This window comes from Nanorana parkeri, unplaced genomic scaffold, assembly GCF_000935625.1.
Source record: "Nanorana parkeri isolate BGI_ZX_2015 unplaced genomic scaffold, ASM93562v1 scaffold616, whole genome shotgun sequence".
NCBI lineage: Eukaryota > Metazoa > Chordata > Amphibia > Anura > Dicroglossidae > Nanorana > Nanorana parkeri.
In genome coordinates, this window is record NW_017306884.1 from 232,992 (window position 1) to 255,764 (window position 22,773).

The window sequence follows — 22,773 nt, forward strand, 5'->3', positions numbered from 1 at the left end:
AAAATCATGATTTTAGGTCAGTTTCTTAATATTATGAAGAACATGAACACTCTGTAGTGTGGCACAGCTATATCCAATTCTGCATACCTGGCTTTATATTATAAGAACTTTATAATATAAAGCCAGGTATGCAGAATTGGATACAGCTGTGCCACACTATACAAGGATACACTGTTCTGCAGTCTGGGGTCTGGACATGTGATCATCTATTTTCCCAATAAAAAGAAGTGAGATGATGTGAGGGGGATTAGCTCAAAGTACAGCTAGTAAGGAGGGTCAGAGAGTCAAAATATGATACAAAATATTATACATTTATTATTTAAAATGTCATTGGACATACTAAATGCACCAGTTAACACCAACACCAGTTCAACATCTAAAATTGGTTATTGCAACAACCCATTCACTCATAAAACACAGAAATACGGGAGAAGAGGTCAGAATGGAGCAGATGACAGAGGAGGTCGCGGCCATCTTGCTTCATTGAAGACGCAATGGAGGTCCTGTGTGCGGCGGATTTGGGTCCCTGAAGATGGCGGACGCGGCACAGGTACTCGTTTTATGTATTGGAGTATTTGCACGAGTACGAGTACTCATGCAAATACTCGGTATCGCCGCTGATACTGATGCTTGTATCGGTATCGGTGCATCCCTACTTAGAAAGAACCCAGAATTGAGAATCCACATATAATGAGAGCACTAAACAAATGGTCCAAGAGTCTAAAATCTTTTATCAATGATATTGGTTCACAAAAGGGTAACATAAAACATCCAATGCTTTTAGGTGCCAAATAAACTTTGTCAAGTCTACAAAACAGACAAGAAAATAGTATAGAAAATATGAAGTTCTATATTGGTCCAATCAATATTACAAAGTTTCAACTCATATATAAATATACAAATTATAACAAACCTCTTTAGAAACAAAGATATATTTTTTACCTTTTCAAATCAACTTAACCACAAAATCTTCTCTTAAAAAAAAAAAGGGAACATGATAGTCATAAAAGCTATTGGCAATAATAAAACCCGCTATAAAATACAGATTTATTAGCAATGCAAAATCAATAAACAATATTCTCTTTGGCTCACTAGTTGGTTCTGTTTGCATAACAGGGCCTTGGTGGCCTCCAAGGCCGGTGCATCCACTGCAAACCATAACCCAGTGCAGGCCTACTCCTCTTCAGTCATTGGTTGCTAGGACCATTGACAACCAATGACATCAGGCGTCCACCTTCTTTGCAGTCATTGGTTGTAAGGGCCATCAGGCAGTCCTAGCAACCAGTGACATCAAATGTGTTCCCCTTCCTTTCCTGCAGTCTGCTCCACCTACCTGCTCCCGCATCTGGCTTACTAATAAAGTAGTAAAAAAAGGTATGTGGGGACAGTAATATAAAGTGGCACTCTAAAATAGACAAACAATGTAAGTAGCCACCTTACATTAACTACAAAAATGAGGGGGCACTCTGATGGGGACAATCAATTTAAGGGGACATTCTGATATGGACAACTAATTATTAGTTGTCCTCGTTGCAGTGCCCCCTTACATTAGCTCCCCCCATCAGAGTGCCCTCTTACATTAATTGTGAAAGCAGGGGGCACTCTGATGGGAACAACTAATTATTAGGTGCATCCGGCGGAGTGCCCCCTGCATTAGTTGCCCCCTATCAGATTTTTTATCAATTTACGTATGTGCATGTGTGCCTATGCACCTTCACGGTAACGTGTTGGCCCTCCAAATTAGTCCCAGTTTCTCATGTAGTCCCTTGAGAAAATTAATTACCCACCCCTGCTGTTAAGGAATATATTTGAATTGAAGTTTTCATGCCCAGAGTTCAGCTTTAAATCTAAGCTGTGAAAAGTCTAGCCCCTAAAAGAGCCTTTATGCCTGAAGAGTTTTTTTTCTCTTCTTTGAAAGCACTAAAAGGTGCTGCTGTTGCTAACATTTCAAAGTAAGCATCACATTTAGCAACCATAATGTCAGATGGGCTACTTAGCTCTGAGATTTTCTGCAAATGCCATTTTCCCCTTTTCCTTCATGTGCCTAAAGCTAGATAAGCTTTTTTAGAAGGACTCTGATGTCTGGGACCTAGGAGAGATAGGAAATTATGCTATTTGGATTTTGTCACTGGCCACATATTGTTTGTGAATACATTTCCTAATACATGAAACATTGTTCTTTGTATAAATGTGATATTTTTAATACGGATGATGTGCTGTGGGAAGATGTAAGTCTTATATTTGTGCTTTTTCTTTTTTTTATGTAGCAAGTGAAACCTGCAATGATTTTCACCCTATGTTCTTCACACACGATCGAGCATTTGAGGAATTCTTTTGTATCTGCATCCAGCTGTTGAACAAAACTTGGAAAGAAATGAGGGCAACTTCTGAAGACTTCAACAAGGTAGGAAAAAGTGTCTCTTCATGATATCAAATTGGCAAATCTGTTGTTGTTGCTCCAACTACCTTGAAAAGAACATTGCGCAAAGTTTCTATTGAAACTTGAATCTGTTGTCTTCTGTATTATGTGCACAGTTATAGATTATGTTTTGCAACTGCTAAGGGATCGGTTTATATACCTGGGTGAATATAGGCACTTTTGTGTGCCTAGATGTACTCCTTTTCATATTTGCTGGTACTTACAAAGCTGGCTTGTGGGGAATATAAGTTCTCAGAGCTGGGTGCCTGCCACTGGTAGTTTTCTACATTGGGAAGGAGAAGTGAAAATCCTGTAGATCAGTTAAATTTTTCCTAGACATAAACCCAGTTTAACTGTAATAATTTTAAATTGCATTCAAGCAGCTTAACCTTTAACAGAAATGTAGCCTATTTTTGTATCTCTCGGCTGTAGATCCTCAAATCATCTCTGAATTTGTGCTAACACTGTCCTTCCCTCTTGAGGGTGGCTACTTTCCTCATGGTCCATGTGTGTGTTGTAAAGTACCTACTCCTCCAAGTTTGCTCCTGTGATAGACCCTCAATACAAATTAGTAAACTAAATGTGAGACTGTAGTCCATCATAGGAGCAACCTTGGAGCAGTGGCTACTTTAGAACACACACACAGGACCATGGGGAACAAAAGTGGCCACCCTCCAGAAGGAAGGACAGCGACAGCACCAATTTAGACAAGATTTGAGGATCTACAGCTGAGTGATACACAAACACGCCACATTTTTGTTAATAGTTAAGGTACTTTGTATTAATGTATAAATGTATTTTTGAGATTTAACTCCTGAGTTTAGTGTCACTTTTTAAAAGAGAACTATGGCCAAACCTATTTTAGCCGTAATTCTCATTAGGGTTTAAGGAGGACATTTTTTAATGTCTTCCTGTGACCTAAAACTCTGCATATAGCTATTGCCCACTATATGCTTACAGCGCAGAGCCGCCCTGCAGCTGGGAAAGATCCCGACAGATCCACCCTGCTGACTGATTGACAGCTGGCTCTGTCTCTCCAGAGGTAGAGCCAGCTGTGCCCGTCCCCTCCCCTGTCTGTCCCTCCAAGCAGCGCTGGAGAATTGGAGAGGGAAGGGGGGTATCCCTGCTGGGAACGGTGACTGACAATCACAGCTCTCTGCAGGGAGAAGATCATGAACTGAACGAGCAGGGGTATATGATTGCTTGGTTCTTAATCAATAGAGCTGACGTGTGACCGCTTCAGTGTCACCCCTGCACTCGAACTAGAGATGAGTGCATTTTACTCATCCCATAGTTCTCCTTTAAGTTATTGAAGATGCAAGCCTTCGGGATTCTCTAGATTCCTTCATCAGACTTTGTACATTTCTGTAAACGGTTCTGAAACCCACATATTTATATCCAAGAGACAAAAGACAAAAAGGAGCGCCTGCATAGTGTAAAACGAATTTTAATGATAAAAACGCACAACTGTATTGTACTTACAAAAAGTCGGTAGTAAACAGGCATGTAGTAAACAATGGCATGTCAAATCATCTAGCAGCGGAAGTCTGAAAAGATGTGCAGCATCAGCGTCCACTGCCCCTATGTGGTCTCGGTTTACATGTTTCTGGGGCACTCCCCCTTCCTCAGAACCTCAGGCAACTGGCCGATATTGCACGTGGAGGCGCCGGTATTGTTTCCTGTCACTCATATTTATATCCAGTTACAAGGAGAAGCTTGCATCTTTAATAAGTTAGCCAATAAATGGCATTACTTAGACTCCAAACTTTCCACACTAATCAATGGCTAACATAATACTCCATATACAGCACCCTGTGAAAGTATTCACCCACATGGTGTTTTTCCTGTTTTATTACATTGCAACCTGAATTTACATTAGACGTGTTTGGGGGGGGAGGCAATGTGATGTACACAACCTGTTTAACACTTTGTATGTGCAAAATAACTTCTATTGTGATTCAAACAATAATTCAGAGAAAAAAACTAATGTATACACAGTTGCAAGGGGGTGAATGTTTTTTCGCAAGGTACTATACAAGGTTCCAGAAAATGCTTTTGAGCAATATCATAATGCTTAGGTAGTTAAAAAATATTCAGAGACTTTTCTTTCATGGCAAGCCATCAAATAATCACCACACTTTGCTTGTTTTCCATTAGTATTTTCCTTAATGAGATAATATAGACTATTCTGTACATGCATTATTCTCTCACAATGCCGAAATGGATTTTTATTTTATATGGATGATAACTATTGACAATGCATAACTTCTGTGATTTAATGACATATGTACACATACATTTGCAGTTCTTTATATATAGTGTTTTTGTGTCACCTTCAAACATTTAATAAAAAAAGAGATTAAACATAACTATAATGGTAACTTGTAAGAAAAGAACAGTATCGTAGCCATGGGTCTTCAATTCAAGTGGAGCTTTTCGAATTGGAATGGTATACCCTAATAGACTGCCATTTTGAAGAGTACCGAGGGACTTTTTGTTGTTACCGGGCTGTGGTTTGTGGAGAGCGAAGCTGGCATTAGGTTCTCCTTTAATTGCGGATCACTCTCTATAATCTGTATAAGGTGCCAATGAAACTCCATGCCTTAAGCATACTATAAAATATTGTGTGCGGTTACTGAAATACTATAACAGCCAAGTACCATTAGAATTTAATCTATTCATTTCTTTGGTCGGAAGCAAAATGTGCACATAGCAGCACAGCACAATTTATATTCATTTTCATAAATCTCTAGATGCTATATAGCGAAAAATATGCATCTAAAAATAAAAAAACACTCCATCTGCAATGAAATGTAAAATACACCTAATATGAGATAAAAAGTGCTACAGAATGATTACCAGCTTCATTTCATTTCACACATTTCCCTTTCGGTACTCCTACAAGATGAATTAAAGTAAAACTGTACACCAAAGAAATGCACACTTATATTTAAAGTTATTTATAGAAGCATACCTGTAATCCAAAAGTGAACTGGTACTGTTTTTAACTTGAACTTGTCTTTGAAATACAAGGACATTTAAAGCCATCTAGGAGCTCAGTTGCCGTATACCAGGACATTATTGTAATTAATTTTATTTTCATAACAATAAATACAAAGTAATGGGTTGGTATGTATCCTGGATAACATTTAAAGTAAACCTGACACAGCACCTATCATTTAAAACTAATATATCCCCCTAAGAGTAGGTTTCTGAAGGTGCTTGCCTAGTGACCCCGCTAGATGAGCAGTTAATAGGGAAGCACTGTCGATGGATTTTTGGGTACAGGGAGTGATCATGAGCTCTGACTTTTGCCAGGTACATATGGATAATTCTTAAGGGGGGCATTTATGACAACTGGAGCAGTCAGAATCTGGAACAGTTGCCCATGGTAACCAATCAGCTTATCTTTTCTGTTTGTTCAGTTAAAGGGTTAATAACAAGCAGTAGATATATGCAAAACGATTTGGAAAAAAAACTTTTTCAAAGGGTTAAAACTTACCTGTGTCTCCGTCGCACGCTCCCGTCCGAACATCTGAAAATTCTCAGGCGGCCGCAAAGGAGCTTGGGGCAGGTGCATGCGCAGTTCAGATCTTCGGCCGGGAGATGAGGAGAGACACAAGGTAAGTAAATCCAGCATTGTGCACCTGCACATACTCCGTGGGACAGGAAGTGCCAGTTAAGGCAGAGGAGTCAGCGCTGGATTGGAGACCGGCACCAGCGCTTGAGGGACTCCTGAAAACTTCTGGAAAGAGGAAGATGATTGGATTAAGGGGCATCATTTAAGGTAAGTCCTTACATTAGCATTGTGGGGAGAGCAAAAATGTTTTAGCCTTTAATGTCACTTTAAGCTTTGAATATGAAAAAGAGAAGCTGATTGGTTGCTATGGGCAACTACTCCAGATTCAGTCGGCTCCAGATTTGATAAATCACCCTAAGTCCAGTTCTTTACAATAAGTTTTTCATTTTGATTTTTTTTTATGCAGTTAATGATGGAATTGAAAATAATTGTTTGCCTATTGTACACATGATACCAACACACTATAATAGAGGCGTAGCCCACCCCCTCCCCGTCCGTTCCTCCAGTCAGCACTGGAGAGACGAAAAGGGGAGGGGGGAAATCTCTGCGGGAAGCGATGACTGACAGTCACCGCTCTCTGCAGGGAGGGAGAGAATCGTGAAGTCCGTGATTGGCGGTATGTGTTTGCTGACTTCCTGATCAATAAAGCCGATCTGTGACAGCTTCAGTATCACAGGTTGGCTTGAATTATGGGGATGAGTGTTTTTCACTCACCCCATAATTCTCCTTTTAATATCAGCTTTTGTAGAATATTTTTGTTTTAAATGCTTGGGTTCATCCTAAAGCATAAGTAAACTCCTCTATACTTCTCTATACGTCCCTGCCAGTGATGCAAGCCCCCTTGTTTTGCGCTTCCACCTTTACTTGGTCTTGTGCATTCAGCTATCTTTTTTGGGTGTGTCAACTCCCATGCTTGTGCATGGGAGTTCTTTCTTTTTTTTTTCACCATTATTTTTTTTTGGAAAAGAATAAGATAGGTACAGTGGTTAGACATGATCGCAATGCAAGTAAACAATACAAGATAAATTGCAGTTAATGCATGTGCATAACATATATGATCCAAATAGCAAATCCTTTCCTCAAAAGAGTCTGTTATTGCACAAAGCATCAAATAAAGTATACTGTGTATCTACAAGCATGTCTGCAGTAACAGCAGAGCCAGAAAATGTACTTTATACAGCTTATACAAGAAGTTGGTGTTTCTACAGCACTCATTGGGGGGAATTTATTGAATCTGGAGCAGTTGCCCATTGTAACCAGCTGTAATCATCATCTTCTCGCTTCAGTTTGTTCAGTTAAGCTTTGAAAATTGAAGATAGAAGTTGATTTGCTGGCATGAGCAACTGCTCCAGACTTTCTGTGCTCCAGCTTTGATAAATCCCCTTCAGTTAGCTTTGTTCTGATTCTCAGCAAAGATATATAGTTAAGTAGAGTAGGATATGGAGTGGAAGCCGAAGGATTCCATTGTTGTGCCATATATTTCTGCCACTGCTACAAAATGCAGAGCAGTTATAGGAAGCTACTGCCCAACACTGCTCCATGTGGCCGTACATCCCTACCCCACACCTCCAACAACACTAAAGGGATGGGACAAGAATGACTTATGAAGTAGATGGTTTGGGTCCACTTATTATTTAAAATGGAACCCAATTTTAATATTGGCAATACAAATAATGTTTGTTAATGCTCAAAGTAATTAGGGTCTAAAAATCCATAAAAATATATCTGAGCACAATTGTGCATTGTTTCAGTTTACAGTTTTTTTTGTGTTTACAAGCATTCTTGCTAATTTCTGTCTTTAGCAGTGAGATTTGGATTTGAAATCCCATTTTACCCTTGATATGGTTATACCCAGCAGTGCGCAGCTGACTCTTGTTTAGTGAGCAATTTTATGGTAACTGAAGCTTTCTCAAAACATATTAGGCTACAGATTGAAGTTTTATTATTCTCTTGGCCTTTCGCTAGTGTTAACATGAAGCTTGTATCTGATTTTTGCTTCTTTATTGCTTCAGATCTGCTTTGAGGTCAGATTGGATATTTAAAGGGACAGTCCACCAAAAAGTCAGACAGCTGCTATTTATATCTCGTGGTGACACCAGCAAAGAGATCTGTCATAGCTTCTGGCTCTGTTTCCGCTCACTTTGGGGTGGTCCCATTTTTTCCTATTATATTTTTCATAAAATAAAACAAATGCAAATTCAAGAAAGATTAGGGACACCTCATAATAAAGGTGACAGTTGTGCAGACCTGGGACATAAGAAGCAGAGATCTCACCACTAGAGAACCAGAGAGATACCACTAAAATACCACTAGCTGGATCAAATCTCTAGCATCTATAAACACCTGAAGTATCAGGTTTGGGAGAACAAGCCTTTGAAAGATGTGCTCATCTATGCCCTTATGTTTTACTGGTTAGAGGTAAGAATTCAAAACTGCATAAAAAAGAATGAATACGTCCTGCTCTCAAGATGATACTGATTGTTACTGAAAGTGCTCTGTGATATTTTTTTTCCCAAACATACAGATTTGCATTTGATGTAATTGTGTGCAGAATAAATGTGTACTCCTGGCAAGCTGCTAAATGCATGACATAGTTATGCAGGGGCTGTTGTGCCTGCCAAATGCTTTCTCTATATGTACTTACAGTCCTTAGGTTTACACAGCCCTGTGTCGTTCTGCTTAGACAGTTGACCTGAATTTTCCCTTTTGTAGTTAGAAAAAACTCCAGGGAAAATTTGTATTAACCCTTGCAGTGGGGCTACCCCTGTCCTGCAGGGGCTATTTGCTTGTTGTGTTTGGGTGCTAAATTAAAAAGTTATACTCGTCCGATCATCCAAGCCACCTTTTTCTTAGACTGGTCCCTAGAGCCTCTCTCCCCCTCCTGCAGTAGCCTAAGAATCATTGTGTCATTGTGTTCTATACAAGTGTATAGATGTGAGGGCGCTAAAAAGCGGAAAAGAAGACACGCTTCATTGACAGGAGAAGCAGGGACTTGACTCGGCAGTTCGGGTGAATATAACTTTTTTTTTTAGCACCTAGGCAAAAAACAGGCAGTTAACCCTTGCAGTGCGGAAGTAGCCCCACTGCAAGGGTTAATACATTTTTCTCCCGAGTTCTTCTTTAAGCATTACAGCCAGGTTACCGCTCTTTCCTTGCCTGTGATTTGGATAGTGAATAAAAAGACTGATGAGATCATGACCAGAAGGTCATGCTGCACTTTCCTCCTGTTAGCACATTTGCATTTATGTAATTCACACAAATAACCGCGAGAAGTGAAAAGTGACACTAAACTCAGGAGTTAAATCTTAAAAATGCATTCCAGCACCTTAACTATTAGCAAAATTGTAGCATATCTGTGTATCATTCATCTGTACATCCTCAAATCATCTCTGAATTTGTGCTGACACTGTCCTTCCTTGTGGAGGGTGACTACTTTTATTCCCCATGGTCCCTGTGTGTGTTGTAAAGTAGCCACCGCTCCCGTGATGGGCTACGGTCTCACACTTAGTTTACTAATTTGCTTTGAGAATATAGTCCATTACAGGAGTGAGCTTGGAGCGGTGGGTACTTCACACACACAGGGACCATAGGGAACAAAAGTAGCCCCCCTCCAGAAGGAAGGACAGTGCCTGCCTGAATTCAGAGATGATTTGAGGATATTTCGCTGAGTGATACACATATAAGCAACGTTTTTGTTAATAGTTAAAGTCCTTGAACGCATTTTTTTAGATTTAACTCCTGAGTTTAGTGTTGCTTTAAGTCAGAGTGTTAAGAGTACATTCTTTCTGTAGCCTTTAAGCAGCCCTAGGCCAAGATCGCAGTAGGCAACCTCCAAAAATATTATTGTTCACTTAGCACCTGTCATAATCTTTTTTTGTGATTGAAACACACCTAATTGGCTTCTTGTCCTGACTCTACTTCTCTCAGTCTGAGTTCTACCGTGCAGGTGATCACAAAAAGCTAATACTAACTCCAGAACAAATTTAGGTAGTAGTAGTATTTAAAAAAAAAAAATATGACTTTTAATGACTAACTAAATTTTTTTTTACTATCTTCCTTGAGTCTAGTTTTAAGTATCGTAGTTTGGATCACAAAGTAGTAATCTTCATGTGTCTTATTGATTATACACAGAGTGCATGCAATTAGTCTGAGGAACCCCTGCCACTGAGGAGCTTCCAGTCTCATATCCCCTATCACAAAGGACACAAGCTTTCTAGGGCTAATGTCTGAAACTAAAAGCATTATGCACATTCCAGGCATAATGCTGCCCACTTACTCATCTTTCCTGTCCAGTCATTTTATTATTTTTCTTTTTTCCATATCACAGGTATAAGCTAATATGTTAGCTACGATTATATCTGAATGTGGTTTTTCTGTAAAAACTTTCTAGATGGGTAATTGTGCATGAATGGTATAATATTGTCAAACAAACTATTCTCCCCATTACTTAAAATGCATTCTAAAGGGTTTGTTGACAACAAACCTCAAGCATGCAGAGTTTAAAGCTTTCATCTTTTCTGCTTGATGTGCTGAGATATGATTAACAATGAGGAAAGAGGAGAGGAGTGCAGAGCTGGCAGCCGTTATTACCATGTAATACATTATCTCTTGTACACAGCCAGAAAGATTAGAAGCCTCATGCTGGAGAGTTAGAATGCTGGGTGATAAGTGCTGGGCTTATTCTGAGCACGCCTTATAAACCGCTAGCTGCAAGTAAAAAAGTCAAAGCACTGGCGGATAGACTATGCAAGATATATTCGAGAAAGGAATTATGAATCCAATGTATTTGAATATTCCATAAGGAAATAAGCCCAACGTACAGGAGTATTCATATTTGAAAACATATATTTATATTTGTAACATAATCTTACCTTTATGGAAATGTATTATCTTCCTTTTTTTCATCTTTATGTGTTTAGTATCTTCCCTTTTTCTGCTAAATAAATATTTCACTTGGATCACAAAGTAATGGTTATAAGTTAGCTGGAAACAATCTGGCAGCAGCATTCCAACTCACTAGTACAGCGAGTTCCAAACATAGTATTACATCCTATATTTTCAACATACTGTACATGATCTTTGATATGCTTTTCTGTTAATAAATGTTTGAAAAAATATTATTGTTCAAAGCAATTCTTAATTCCTCAATAATAACAATGTGTGCAAAATGCCTCCTGCAGAAGATGGTAAATACTCCACTCCCCACTGGCCACCCTGGTGATCTCTGCTATGATCAAGGGAAACCACTATTCAAAGAATCTTCAGAACCCTAAACTTTCTGGTCCCATGCTGCATTCATTGGTTGCTTCCACCGGTCCCTATCACTTTACAATGTCCTGTATTGGCGTGGGGCCTGATAATAGGAACCGGTGAGTGCATCGGGGACCACGAATCCTACACTCCAGTTTTTTCAGCAGAGATTGGTCATGCCGGTAGTTGGAATAATAAGTATGTACAATCTTCTTGTTTAAAGGGAACTTTTTATGAATTTATTTTAGGAACCAAGTCACTTTAATAATTCAAATTCCAACAGCACGCTAATGATATCTTTGGCCCATATTTATTAATGTCTTAAAAGATGAACAGACTTTATACAGACACCCTTACAGATGCCCTCCTTATAATCTCAAGGATCTCATCACTAGGAGTCATTACTCAAAAAACTAATCGATAAAATTGATTATATTCGATAATGAAAATTGTTGTCAACGATTCTCATTATCAATTAGTTGATTTTCGAATAGTTGAATCCCCTGGCTGCCACTCTGCACCTCCATTCTCCTCCCCGCTGGTGCTGGCTGCAATGGTCCATGTCCCTTTTAATCCCCGCTGCTCTCCCCGCCTTTATCGGCAGAGGGTATACAGACCACTGCAGCCAGCACCAGCGGGGAGGAGAGACTGCGGTGACTTTGCATTCCCCTGCTGCCCTCCATTTTATTTTAAATGATGGTAATAATTTTTTTTACATTATTTATCCAATTAATCAATTCAAAAAATAATCGGCCAACGAATCGATTATGAAAATAATTGTTAGTTGCAGCCCTAATCATTACTGCTGTTCAGTCAAAATATGATAGGCACCTGCAATTGCAATGACATTTGTGTTCTACGGTCGCCGTTACTGGACTGATATTTTTCACCGTATGCATACCTTGACTTAAACTTGTTCTGAGAGAAACATTGAGCCCGCCTTTGCTTAACACTCATTCTGTAAATTCTAATTGCCTGGCTGTATTTCTAATCACTTTAAACAGTACTTAAAACCACTAGCAGAAGAAGTATGCAGATTAGGAGCTGTGGCTTGGATTGCTGCATGCATGTTCCAGGAGAAAGACTTGTTCGAAAACCAGGTCCCGGGCAGTAACTAGTAAATTCAGAGAGAGGTCCACAATGTCAGTACAGGGCTGCTTCGTAGAGCAATTCAATACAATGCTGAATATCAAGGGTAAAGGGAAATTTAATGCATGACGGTATGCAGGTGATCTGGAAATACCTACAGCCTTCCATCTATTGCCATTGTGAATCAATTCAATTCAGTAGAATATTCAGTAGAATATAGCAGTTTCAATCCCACTCACTGTATTCTCTTTTGGAATGAATGGAGAAATCAAGGTAGGAATGGTACCTTGAATTAGAGTGTGGTGTGAATATCAGAGGCTGTGTGAGACCATCACCGCTGATCGATTTCCCCTGAAACCAGAATGTAAAATAAAAAAAGAACTTTCTATTCACTTTTAGGATGTTATTTAAATTTTGTTTATATATTTTTCTATTTCTGTTTATTTTTCTGTCTTTGTAATTGTACAGAGATGATTTTACTTATGGAAGTCCACAATGATATAAAACCTTTGTAATTTTAGGGGTAAATTTGATACTACATATGGTATATAAGTGATAATACCTGAAGATGAACTAGAACGGGACTTGTTAGCTGTGAGGATGTCTGTCAGGGATGTAACGGTAGAATACAGATTGTCAGAACTGTGGCGTGTGCTCAGAATTTTAAACAGGCTTCTTTAGCTGCCAGGCTATGCTTTCTAGAATCAGGACTGCAACAAACACCATGATGATGAAATTACAAATGGTATATCAGAGATTTTGAAACAAAAATGAGATCTTTAACCAGTCAGTAATAGAATACATAGCACATCTATTCATATAATATATGTTTATAAAGCCAGTACATTTTCAGAAAAGATCATTTGTAATAATGAACAGATCGTGGAAATATTGAAGGGAATCTATTTTATTTTGATTGTTTGTTTTTCACATGTGCGTAAAAGCTTACTGGACATAATATTGTTAAACCTTGTTTGCAGTTGTATATACACATGGGGGCAGCTACATCTGCTTATTTCATGTGCATGCTCTGCTTTCACCTAGACCTTGACTGTTTTGGGTCTCAAAACAGGTCTTTTGTTTTGACTCAGTGTGGGTCTGCAATCAGAGTTTTAGAGAAAGTGGTCATCTGCGGCCGCTGCTCGTAATGGCCGCCCTGTAACAGAAAGTGGTCATCTAGTGTGTAAAAATGTTACAATTTAGCCTACACGCAGTCTGTAAAGTCTTCGTGGGTTTACCCTGTAAATATTTTTGGTGGACTAGTTCAGTAAACTTGTGGATTGTGCTGTGTCTTTCATGCAGATGGAGTGAAGTGCGCGCACACACACAGATACATGTATATATTTCAACAGCATAATGTTTCATTTAAATTTTTTTGTCTTGATATGCATATATTTTTATGTGCATATTTTATCTTAAAATGCATGGTTTTTTTTGCAAAATTTAAAGAAAATCGGTTGAGAATGAGCCTTTCAGAGAATGTAACTCTATCCTCTAGAGTGGATAGTGCAGCGTTATTTCTCAGTGAAAAGCTTTTGCTGGTATTTATTTGTATTCTCTCCCTGTCAGACCTGGGATGCTGACCTGTCCACCTGCTTGAACTTAAGGCTTATAGCTGATAGCTGGCAATTTGTCTGCATAGCTGGAGGAGGGTAAAAATGTAAATCAAGGAAGATTGACAGCACCTTTTGTCATATGTTTGTTAAAGAGATGAGACCAACATTTTTATAACAATTCAAGAATGAAGATCATTGTATACACCCATTGGCGACATGTTATGTACTGTGCCGTAGTGTGTTTTTGGTGTGATTATGTTTACTTTTGTGTTTGCTTTAACGTGTATTTGGTTTATAAAGGAGGGGAGGCGTACTTCCTGCTTTCTGTCTCGGGGTACGTTCATTAAAATGCTTTTAAAATGAATGTATCACAGGTTTTACCTGCAACATGCTTCATCTCTGTGAAAACTGTGTGAGGAAATTGCCAAAAAAGCACAGCAAGTAATGTTTTAAAAATATACACCTCTCCATGCACAAATATACAACATGTACAGTTTCAAAGAGGTGTGAAACCTCTTTATGGTTTTGAAGTAGATTCATAGTGGCATTTCCACTTGGGTGTAAATGGATCTTAAATTAATTTTTATTGATTATACTCACTTGACTACATTTAGGTCGATGGATCAGCTGCTATAAGCATATTATACATTTACATGTATGTAAAATATTGTTACTGCTTCATGGCAGAATACACAAGTATTAGGGGGAACTCTGTGTCCAACCATTCTTCACACATAACATATAGATATGCTCTAGCAAAACCAATAAAAATAGAATGGATCTGTAGTATATATTCTGGGCACACATCCAAAATAAATTAAATGCATTTACTGTAAATGGTAAAACCACTGTTTGATTTTGGAGGATTCAGTTAAATGTACAAAATCCCCAAAGCATAAGCCATCCCTGAAAAGTTGCAAAATAGAATCCATATAGAATATATAGCCAAGTACAAGAACATTTTACATAACAGCTGCCCTGGACTCCCAACTTAAAAACCAAGGGCACATTGCAAAAAGGAAAAATCCATTTATAAATCAGATGGCATAGATCTAAGAGCAAAATTGCCCAACACCGGTCAGGGCAGATCACATTGTAAAAGTCATTGAGATGTATGAATGTTTGTGATCGAGATCCCATTTTATACCATATCCAGTACACCAGTTACAAGTGAACATGAAATGTCGTGTATTGAAATGAGCAGATTAAGGCTGAAGAGATGTTGTGCACCAGTGAATCGTATCCTGCTATAAGTGCATATAGACTGCTCCTTGTCTAGATGGGCAAGTGGAAGACCATGATAAGTTCTCTTACTTCTCAATATATAAATAAACAACGTGACTCCTTGGGGGTGATTTACTAACCTAAACACACGCACGCACCAGGTGCGTGTGATTTTTACACAGCAAAGCATATTTATCAACCAAAAAGTCTCTATAAGTATATTTCCACTAATGCCATATATGGAAAAATCATGCACATGATGCATATATAATGCTGCTTCACAGTTAAGACAAAAATGGTTAGCTCATGCATTTACATTCCTGCATTCATCAACGCAAGCAACACAATGTAGAGCTAATTTACACAACATCACCTTGCAATTCAGGGCAGGGCTTTGCACAACACACCTGCTGGGTGTGTACACACTACAAAGGTGTTTAGATTCCACCAATAGATCATGCTGGGAGGGAACACACTACAGAGGTGTATACATGTTGTGGTGTGTTTATAAGGTTAGTAAATACACCCCCTTGTCTCAATAACTAAATGTGCAATCGTGGTCAGTTCACGAATTTCACATACTGTACATAAAGCTACAGTTTTATAAAAATAGATGATGATAATTTGGAGAGAACTTCAATTTATAGCTCAACCACTTGTATGGGAGTCTCTTGACTTTTTAGCTGAAGTAGCTGTGCAAAGTTGATACAATGTCCAGCAATAGGATTCATGCTCTTGTGAGCAGCACCTGATACTAGCAGTCAGACTAGCTCATAGACTGCAGATATAGAAATATGAGGCTTTATGATTTCTTAGCACCCTCACCTACCAAGAAGTGCACTCCTGTTTTCAGAAGAAGTTCAAGACAAAAGAGATTTTTTTCTGCGTATTGCACAATTAATATTTGTAAATGTCCATACAACATACAGGGGTGTGGAATTCGTATCGCCCGACGCCCGGGACATGTAGTTCCGGGCGCTGGGCAAGTTGTTTGGTCACTATTTTAGCCCTGCTACGGACAAGTAGCAGGGCTGGGTTTTTTTTTCTTAAACGAGCGCCGAGAGCAGGGAATAGGAAATCTTTCCATTTTAAGTTCAGTTCCTCTTTAAGTTACAGTGTTCAGTATATGTGATGTAAATATCCAGTATCTATCTCACCCATCCAGTGTGCAACAATGATGCAAGGAATCTGGTAAAGGTACGCCAGTTCAATGGTGAAAAATCGAGGTATGCTGTGGGGCATAAGGCAGCAGCCAGCGTTCTGCAGTGCAAGAAGCTTGTTGATAGAAGGAGATAACAAATAGATAAGCCAATCAGTGAGCTGCTTCTCCTTTCACTATTTAGTCACAGGGTGGGGAAGGGAACTGTCGGTGTAAGTGAAACTGCAGCAGAGAAATAGCAGGACCCCTCCCCTGCTAGACAGGCATCATCTGTGGGTAGAGCCCTGCAAGTGGCTGGGCTGGATAGACAGGGATACATGGAAGCTGTTTTGCCTGCCATAAGATGTGTATATTTTTCTTTTGCATGAAAATTTTATAATCTGAAACCATTGGATGGGCCTCTATATAAATGTACCCACATGAGTAAAAGACTAAAAACATATCAATTTTACCCACTACCTACATCCTCTGCATCCTTTTTCGATGGTTTTATTCACTATAAGTTCACTTACCCCATACAATATAACTTTTTGTTTTTTCTGTGTGCTTAGTACAGTTGATTAACATGTGTAAGACTATGGTCGGCCGCGGATGTGATACTGCACATACGCGTGGTCCCGTCTTCCCAATCCTTGGGAAATGCACGCTAGTGCGCATACGCACGCAATGTAGCGTACACTCAAAGATGCGCTGACGGCCGTGCACTGGATGTGACAATGTTCCCTTGATGGATGGGCCTATATAATCCAGTCTGACTTAAAGACCATAGCTGAATGGTCTTTCAGAATGTCCATGTGAACCCGTTACTCTGCCCGTCTGCTTGCTCTTTATTTATTGATTCCGCCTCTGTCTTCTGTAACTGTACTTCGCTGCCTGCTCGGTGTGACCTTACACTTGTCTGTCCTGCTTCTGGACCCTGCTTCTGGACTATCACCCGGCACGGTGATTGTTAGCACTCGTGCAACTCTTCCGCCCTCCCACTCCCCTTTTCCACTCTCAGGGGTGCAGGACAAGAGGTGCAAGGGGGGGCTCCTCAGCTATTCGGTCTTCTACCAGGTACATGATAACATGGTTTTACTAATATATTATTGATTTTTATATTTCTTTGCGCCGGCCTTTAAACATTGGAGTGAGAGAAAGTATATCCCATAGCAACTGAAGTTTAGCTGTCATTTTCTTGTACGGTTTGGAAATGGTAGTAGAATAATTGATTGGATGTATTAGCAACCCAGCAAGTATTTTACCTTGTTTTTTTAAGTCAGACTCATTGCTCAGATTTCGCTTGGAAAAGCCCATTTTATTGCTGTGCTACATCCAAGCACACTGGAAGCTCTTCGGTCATTTTTAAAGCAAAGCTTACACTTTTGACAGTTAAATCAATTATAAGACTGATGGAAAAATACATTGCAGCTTGTTGAACAACATTTTATCATAAGGTCCAGTAGATATTCTCCCCTTAATTGCAAAAATGCACATGCATATTCATTAATGCCTGGCTAATATAGTAGCCTAAATTATCATAATTGACCCCTGGTGTAATTTTAATAATGTTGGTTGTAATGTTTCATTAACAATGTTTTACTGCTGCTCGTATGGTGCCACATAAATATTTAGAAAGCATTCTTGGATACTGACCAAGAATATCTGTGTTGTGAGTGCAGCATGCTTTCAGCTAACTTATTGCAGGAGCTGTCCAACATGACTAGCTGCTGAATTACCATTCCTCATAATGAAGCTGTTAATCAGTTTATATCTTAATGTCATCTGTCAAATTTTCTATAAAATGCAGTGAGTATTAACAAGATGTGCAAACACTGTGGTAGCTTATGAATGACAAAGCTAATCTTAGGATGTCCATAGGCTGGCAAATGTCTCCCCAAGAATTATATGCAGAAAGGTATGTGCCTGTCCTCTTAAGGCTTGGGGAGCTCCTTTATCATAGTGTGCTTTTGCTTTTTGGAGTTCATTGTGAGCTGGACTACTACCCCTTTTATTATTATTGGAAATAAATGCTTCTGAGCCGAGGGAAAGAGGGGTTGTGTCCTTCTTGCGCCCCATTATTTGTGTCAGGTATTCCATGGTGACTAAAATGTATGTTGCATGTCCATGCCCAGTTTACTTCACGGTAAAGCTGGTCATCTGTGTGTCATAAGGGCTCTTTTGTCTGCTTGTAAAAATATTAATTGCAGCCGTTTTCCTTTTGGTCAGGCCATCCAAATAGCTTTGTTGATATTAATGACTGCAGACTCTTATCTTGCTCATGGTGGTGTTGGATGTGTTGCATTCTGAGTTATACACCCTTAACTACTTATAGTTAATCTGTTCGATCTCTGTTTGAAGGTCTGCTTCAGCTTGGATTTAAAATATGTTATCATTTAGGGGTGTCGCCATTCACTTATCTTTTAGTTAGTACTGCTTTTGACAAGAAATCTGCAGTATACATCATATATGTCACATTTAGGTTGTATTTTTGTAATTGTAGCTTCATGCACTGCTCATTCTCCATCTATGCCTTGATGTCTTGCATTGTCTGTATTTGAAGCTTTGCAAGCTTATGGCTTCTGTAAAGGTCAATTGTTTTTTGTAAGTTCAACTTAAATCTCAGCATTCATTTTCTTGCAATTATATCCCTTTAGTCCAAGAACCATTCTGTCTCTAATAAGTTTATAACGCAATGCTCCAAATTCACATGTTGCAGCAAACATATGTATCATATTGATCTGTAGTGGGACTGGGCAAATCCCAGGAGCGTGGTAGTCAATGCTTCTTAAAAATTACTGTGACACTTAATTTGTATGGTTTTCGCTAGTTGTTGCCAATGGAGTGGGCTGCTGAAAAATAATTCTTCTCTTTGCTGGATTGGGCAGATATATTATTTTGTCCACCTCTGACCTATAGTCTCTGACTGACCTTAATACAGTATGTCTAACTGAAAATGTATCAGTCATATTTGATATTTTGGGCAGGCATAAAACACTCTGTACTGCATCCAGAGTTTTTTTGACACATCCTGCTTATCTTTAGGCAGTGTGAAATGCAATCCATACAGTTTGGAGCTGTTATGTTGCTTGCAGCCATTTACTTTCCTTAGGTCTGCTTTGATTCTGAGATAATAAGAGTGAATAATTTTCTGTAAATTTTCGGCAAATTAGTGGCTAAGAAACACCAAAGTGTTTTACAATTTCCGATACCACGAAGCTCAGGTCAGTGTAACAACTACAAACATTGAGACACAATAAGCCTGATAGACTGAATTTTTGGGAATTTATTATTGTATTTTCTCATAACTCGATGGGGTTGATTTACTAAAGCCAAACAGGCTCTTTACTTAGCAAGGACATTTTTCCTTAGCTTAGTGAATGTGTCGAAAAACCCCTTTGCAAAAAAAAAATACCCAATTTACGTACAAGGAAACAAATAACAATATTTTTGGTTCCACCTGACTGGATGATGGAAGTCAGCAGAGTTTGAGTTCATTCACTAAGCTAAGGGAAAATTCCCTTGCAACATGCCTTTTACCTTAAGTAAATCAACCCCCTATGTTTCAAAGACACTTTTTAATCAGTGCAGTGCAGAAACAGCCTGATTATCTTATTACATTACAGCCTTTTTATCTGAGCAATGCTCAGGTTGGCAGTATGACTTGTGTTGATAGTCACCAATGGCCAGCTTTGCTTAATAATACCTGCCTTCTGGAATGTTATAATGACACTTAACTGGGTTTTTGAAAACAGATAATCATATATTTTACCTGACCTGTATATTGATGGAATCCATTGCTACCTACAGTATATAGCAGTACTAAACAGTGCCCGATTCTCTCTGTTTATGGGAAGACTAATATGGAATTAGATAATATTTTCAAACCTGTTCAGTCCTACATAAAGCCTATAGCTATCGGACAAAATCAGGTTTGCTGATCATTCATGCCCCATATGTGATATGAATGTTACAGAGCTGAGACAGATTTGTTTGTCTAATGTGAAACCTCATTTGACAGATGAACTCCAGGCAGGTAGAAACTGGTGTATATACAAACTTAATCACCACAATACCATATAAACTTTAGCACGTTAATGTAATTTTAGTATTTTTAAATTTGCCACTTTCATTAACATAGTGTCTGGTCATCCTGTCTTCAAGGTCATTGACCAGGCTTTTCCAGTTATAGGGTGACAACTATTCCTGTCTCCCAGTTGTGCTCCTGTAATGTCAACTTGTCACATGGGCATCCAATGGAGACTACAAGGGGTAGTTTTTTTTAACATACTTTATGCAGGCATGATTTACTGTTATCACCATCAGGCCCAACCTAAGAAATGCCATGCATTCAGTGCTGGAGTGAGTGCATGTAGGTGGTGGTGTAGGTGGTGGTAAAGGGGTAGCAGGCAATCAGTACTGGATGACAAAAAACAAGTATTTTATTTGTAAAAAGTGTTCATTTTTTATGATAGACAATGTTTTAGCAAACATTGTTTAATTTATATTTACATTTTATGTTTGTGTTTAATGCAGCTATGTATTCATATTTTTTTTTCATTTAATTACTGTAAGTGCCTGACTTCTGATATCTGCCTTTCGTAGAGCAGCTCTACGTTTTGGGAATGGCATGACTTCGAGCTAATCAGGTGTGCTGAAACATGGTGATAGGAATATACAGCAGAAGGATGACGTTATCAATCTGCTGCTTCTCTTCTTCATTGTGCACAGAAACAACATTGGGATGTGTGGCGCACAGCCAGTATCTCACATTTACACTTTAACTGTAACAGAGAAAGTGGTGTCATCCATCTAGTAATGTGTGATGGGGCTGTGTAAATCTCAGCACTGAGTGAACAGAAATGCAAACTATTTTGCAGAAAAACAAAAACAAATGTGTTATTAATTTAATATGTGTATTTAAAGCCCAAGTTCAGTTTAGTACATAATGTAAAAAAAAATGTGTTCAGATAAAATAAAAAGCAGTCCTAGCTGCAATAATCACCCTATCTCCAGTGCTGTCCCCCACAGCAGTTTGTTCTGCCACTAGATGTCATCAGTCTTCTGGTTTGAATAGCCGGTGTCATCCAACCCACTTCCTGGGAGCTCACCCACCCTGGGATTACCGGAGAATGACGACGCATGATTACATGTGGCCACTTTTCTGAAATATCCAAGGCCTACCCACCACCAAGGAAGAAAAGGGACCATGATGTAATTTGGTGGGACTGCTTCAAGGGGATGATGGGAGGGGCTAGATGGGGCAGAGGAGAGTAAACTGGAATTGGGTTTTAAAGCCCATCTCTCAGCAGACAAAAGGGTTAAGTGCTTGTCTAGAGGCTGGTGTAAAGCTGATTTATCTTCTGATCTCTGCTCCACTGGCAGTCAGCACTCTTCTCTTTTCCCCTTTACTCTGACTGATGGAATGTCCCTTGGCATCATCATATTCAATGCACGTCTTTACAACCTTTATTGTGATGACATCAATGGACCTTAGACCTCCAAGTCCAGGGGAGAAAAGGCTGTGGTGACCAGTCTAGCAGCCCAGAGGGAGCGAGGATCACAGAGGTAAATGTGCTTAACGCCACCACCTTGACTTAACCATTGTAGTTTGGGGTGCCCCCATTGCATGGGTAGTTTTTTGTTTGCCTGGAGATGGGCTTTAACGGTTTGACTGGAGTTCAGCTTCAAGCCTGCAGAAGTTTATTTTACAGATCTGCAGAAATGTTTTTTGTCTCCAACCAGTTTATTGAAAACATTTTGTTTTATGTGAATCAAGTTATAATCAGGTCATTGATAATTTATACTAGCATTTCTAGGCAATAGCAAGGTCAGGATGTGGTTCAGAAACTGAGACGTTAAGCCACAGTTTCATTCAATCATGTTAATGCTTATATCTTATACTGATGGAATTTAATTTTGCTGAGTAGTGTCTTTGCAGGTTATACAGATGTTTCAATATGATGCTCACAACTATGTAATAATAGCAAATACGGATAACAGAGACATTATTTATCTCATAATTATATAACTTCTATAATTCAGATTGTGTATCATAAGATAGGACCACAAAGTGTTAAAAACTTAATTCAGAAATTATTATGATTAATTTTAAGATGCTTTGTGTGCTTATTTCTTTACTTTCTTGTAGTATCTTAAAAGTATCCTTCAGTAAAAATGTTAAATGAAGCCTTGAGATACAAACAGGGAGCACGCTCAACCTGCTCTCTACTTCAGTTTTTCACCCTGCTGTTTCTGTAATAAACCAGTCCACGCATTTCATATTTTTTTAATCTACTGGTTTTAGAAACCTTTGCTTGTGATGCAGGATATCTATTCCTAGCCACACCTGCTGCATGCTGCTTTTGTCTCCCATTAACAGAAAACAGTATATGCAAAAAAAAAAAAAGAGAGAGGAAAAACAGCACAGTTTGTTCCAGCCACCAATTGGATTCACACCTACCTTGTAAGTTTCATTGTGTTTGAGTGAAAAAGTAAACAGAGTGAAAACAGGATT

The 22,773-nt window shown here is 38.9% G+C and overlaps 1 protein-coding gene across 5 annotated transcripts in view; it reads left to right on the forward strand.

Moving 5' to 3' along the window:
• ELMO1 (engulfment and cell motility 1) overlaps window positions 1-22,773 on the forward strand; it is a 276,466-nt gene that overhangs the window by 141,961 nt on the left and 111,732 nt on the right. For all 5 annotated transcript variants that reach the window (XM_018562953.1, XM_018562949.1, XM_018562950.1 and 2 more), the window contains one exon: window positions 2,268-2,404. In XM_018562953.1, coding sequence (XP_018418455.1) covers window positions 2,268-2,404 — 137 coding nt within the window. The remainder of the gene's footprint in view (window positions 1-2,267; window positions 2,405-22,773) is intronic.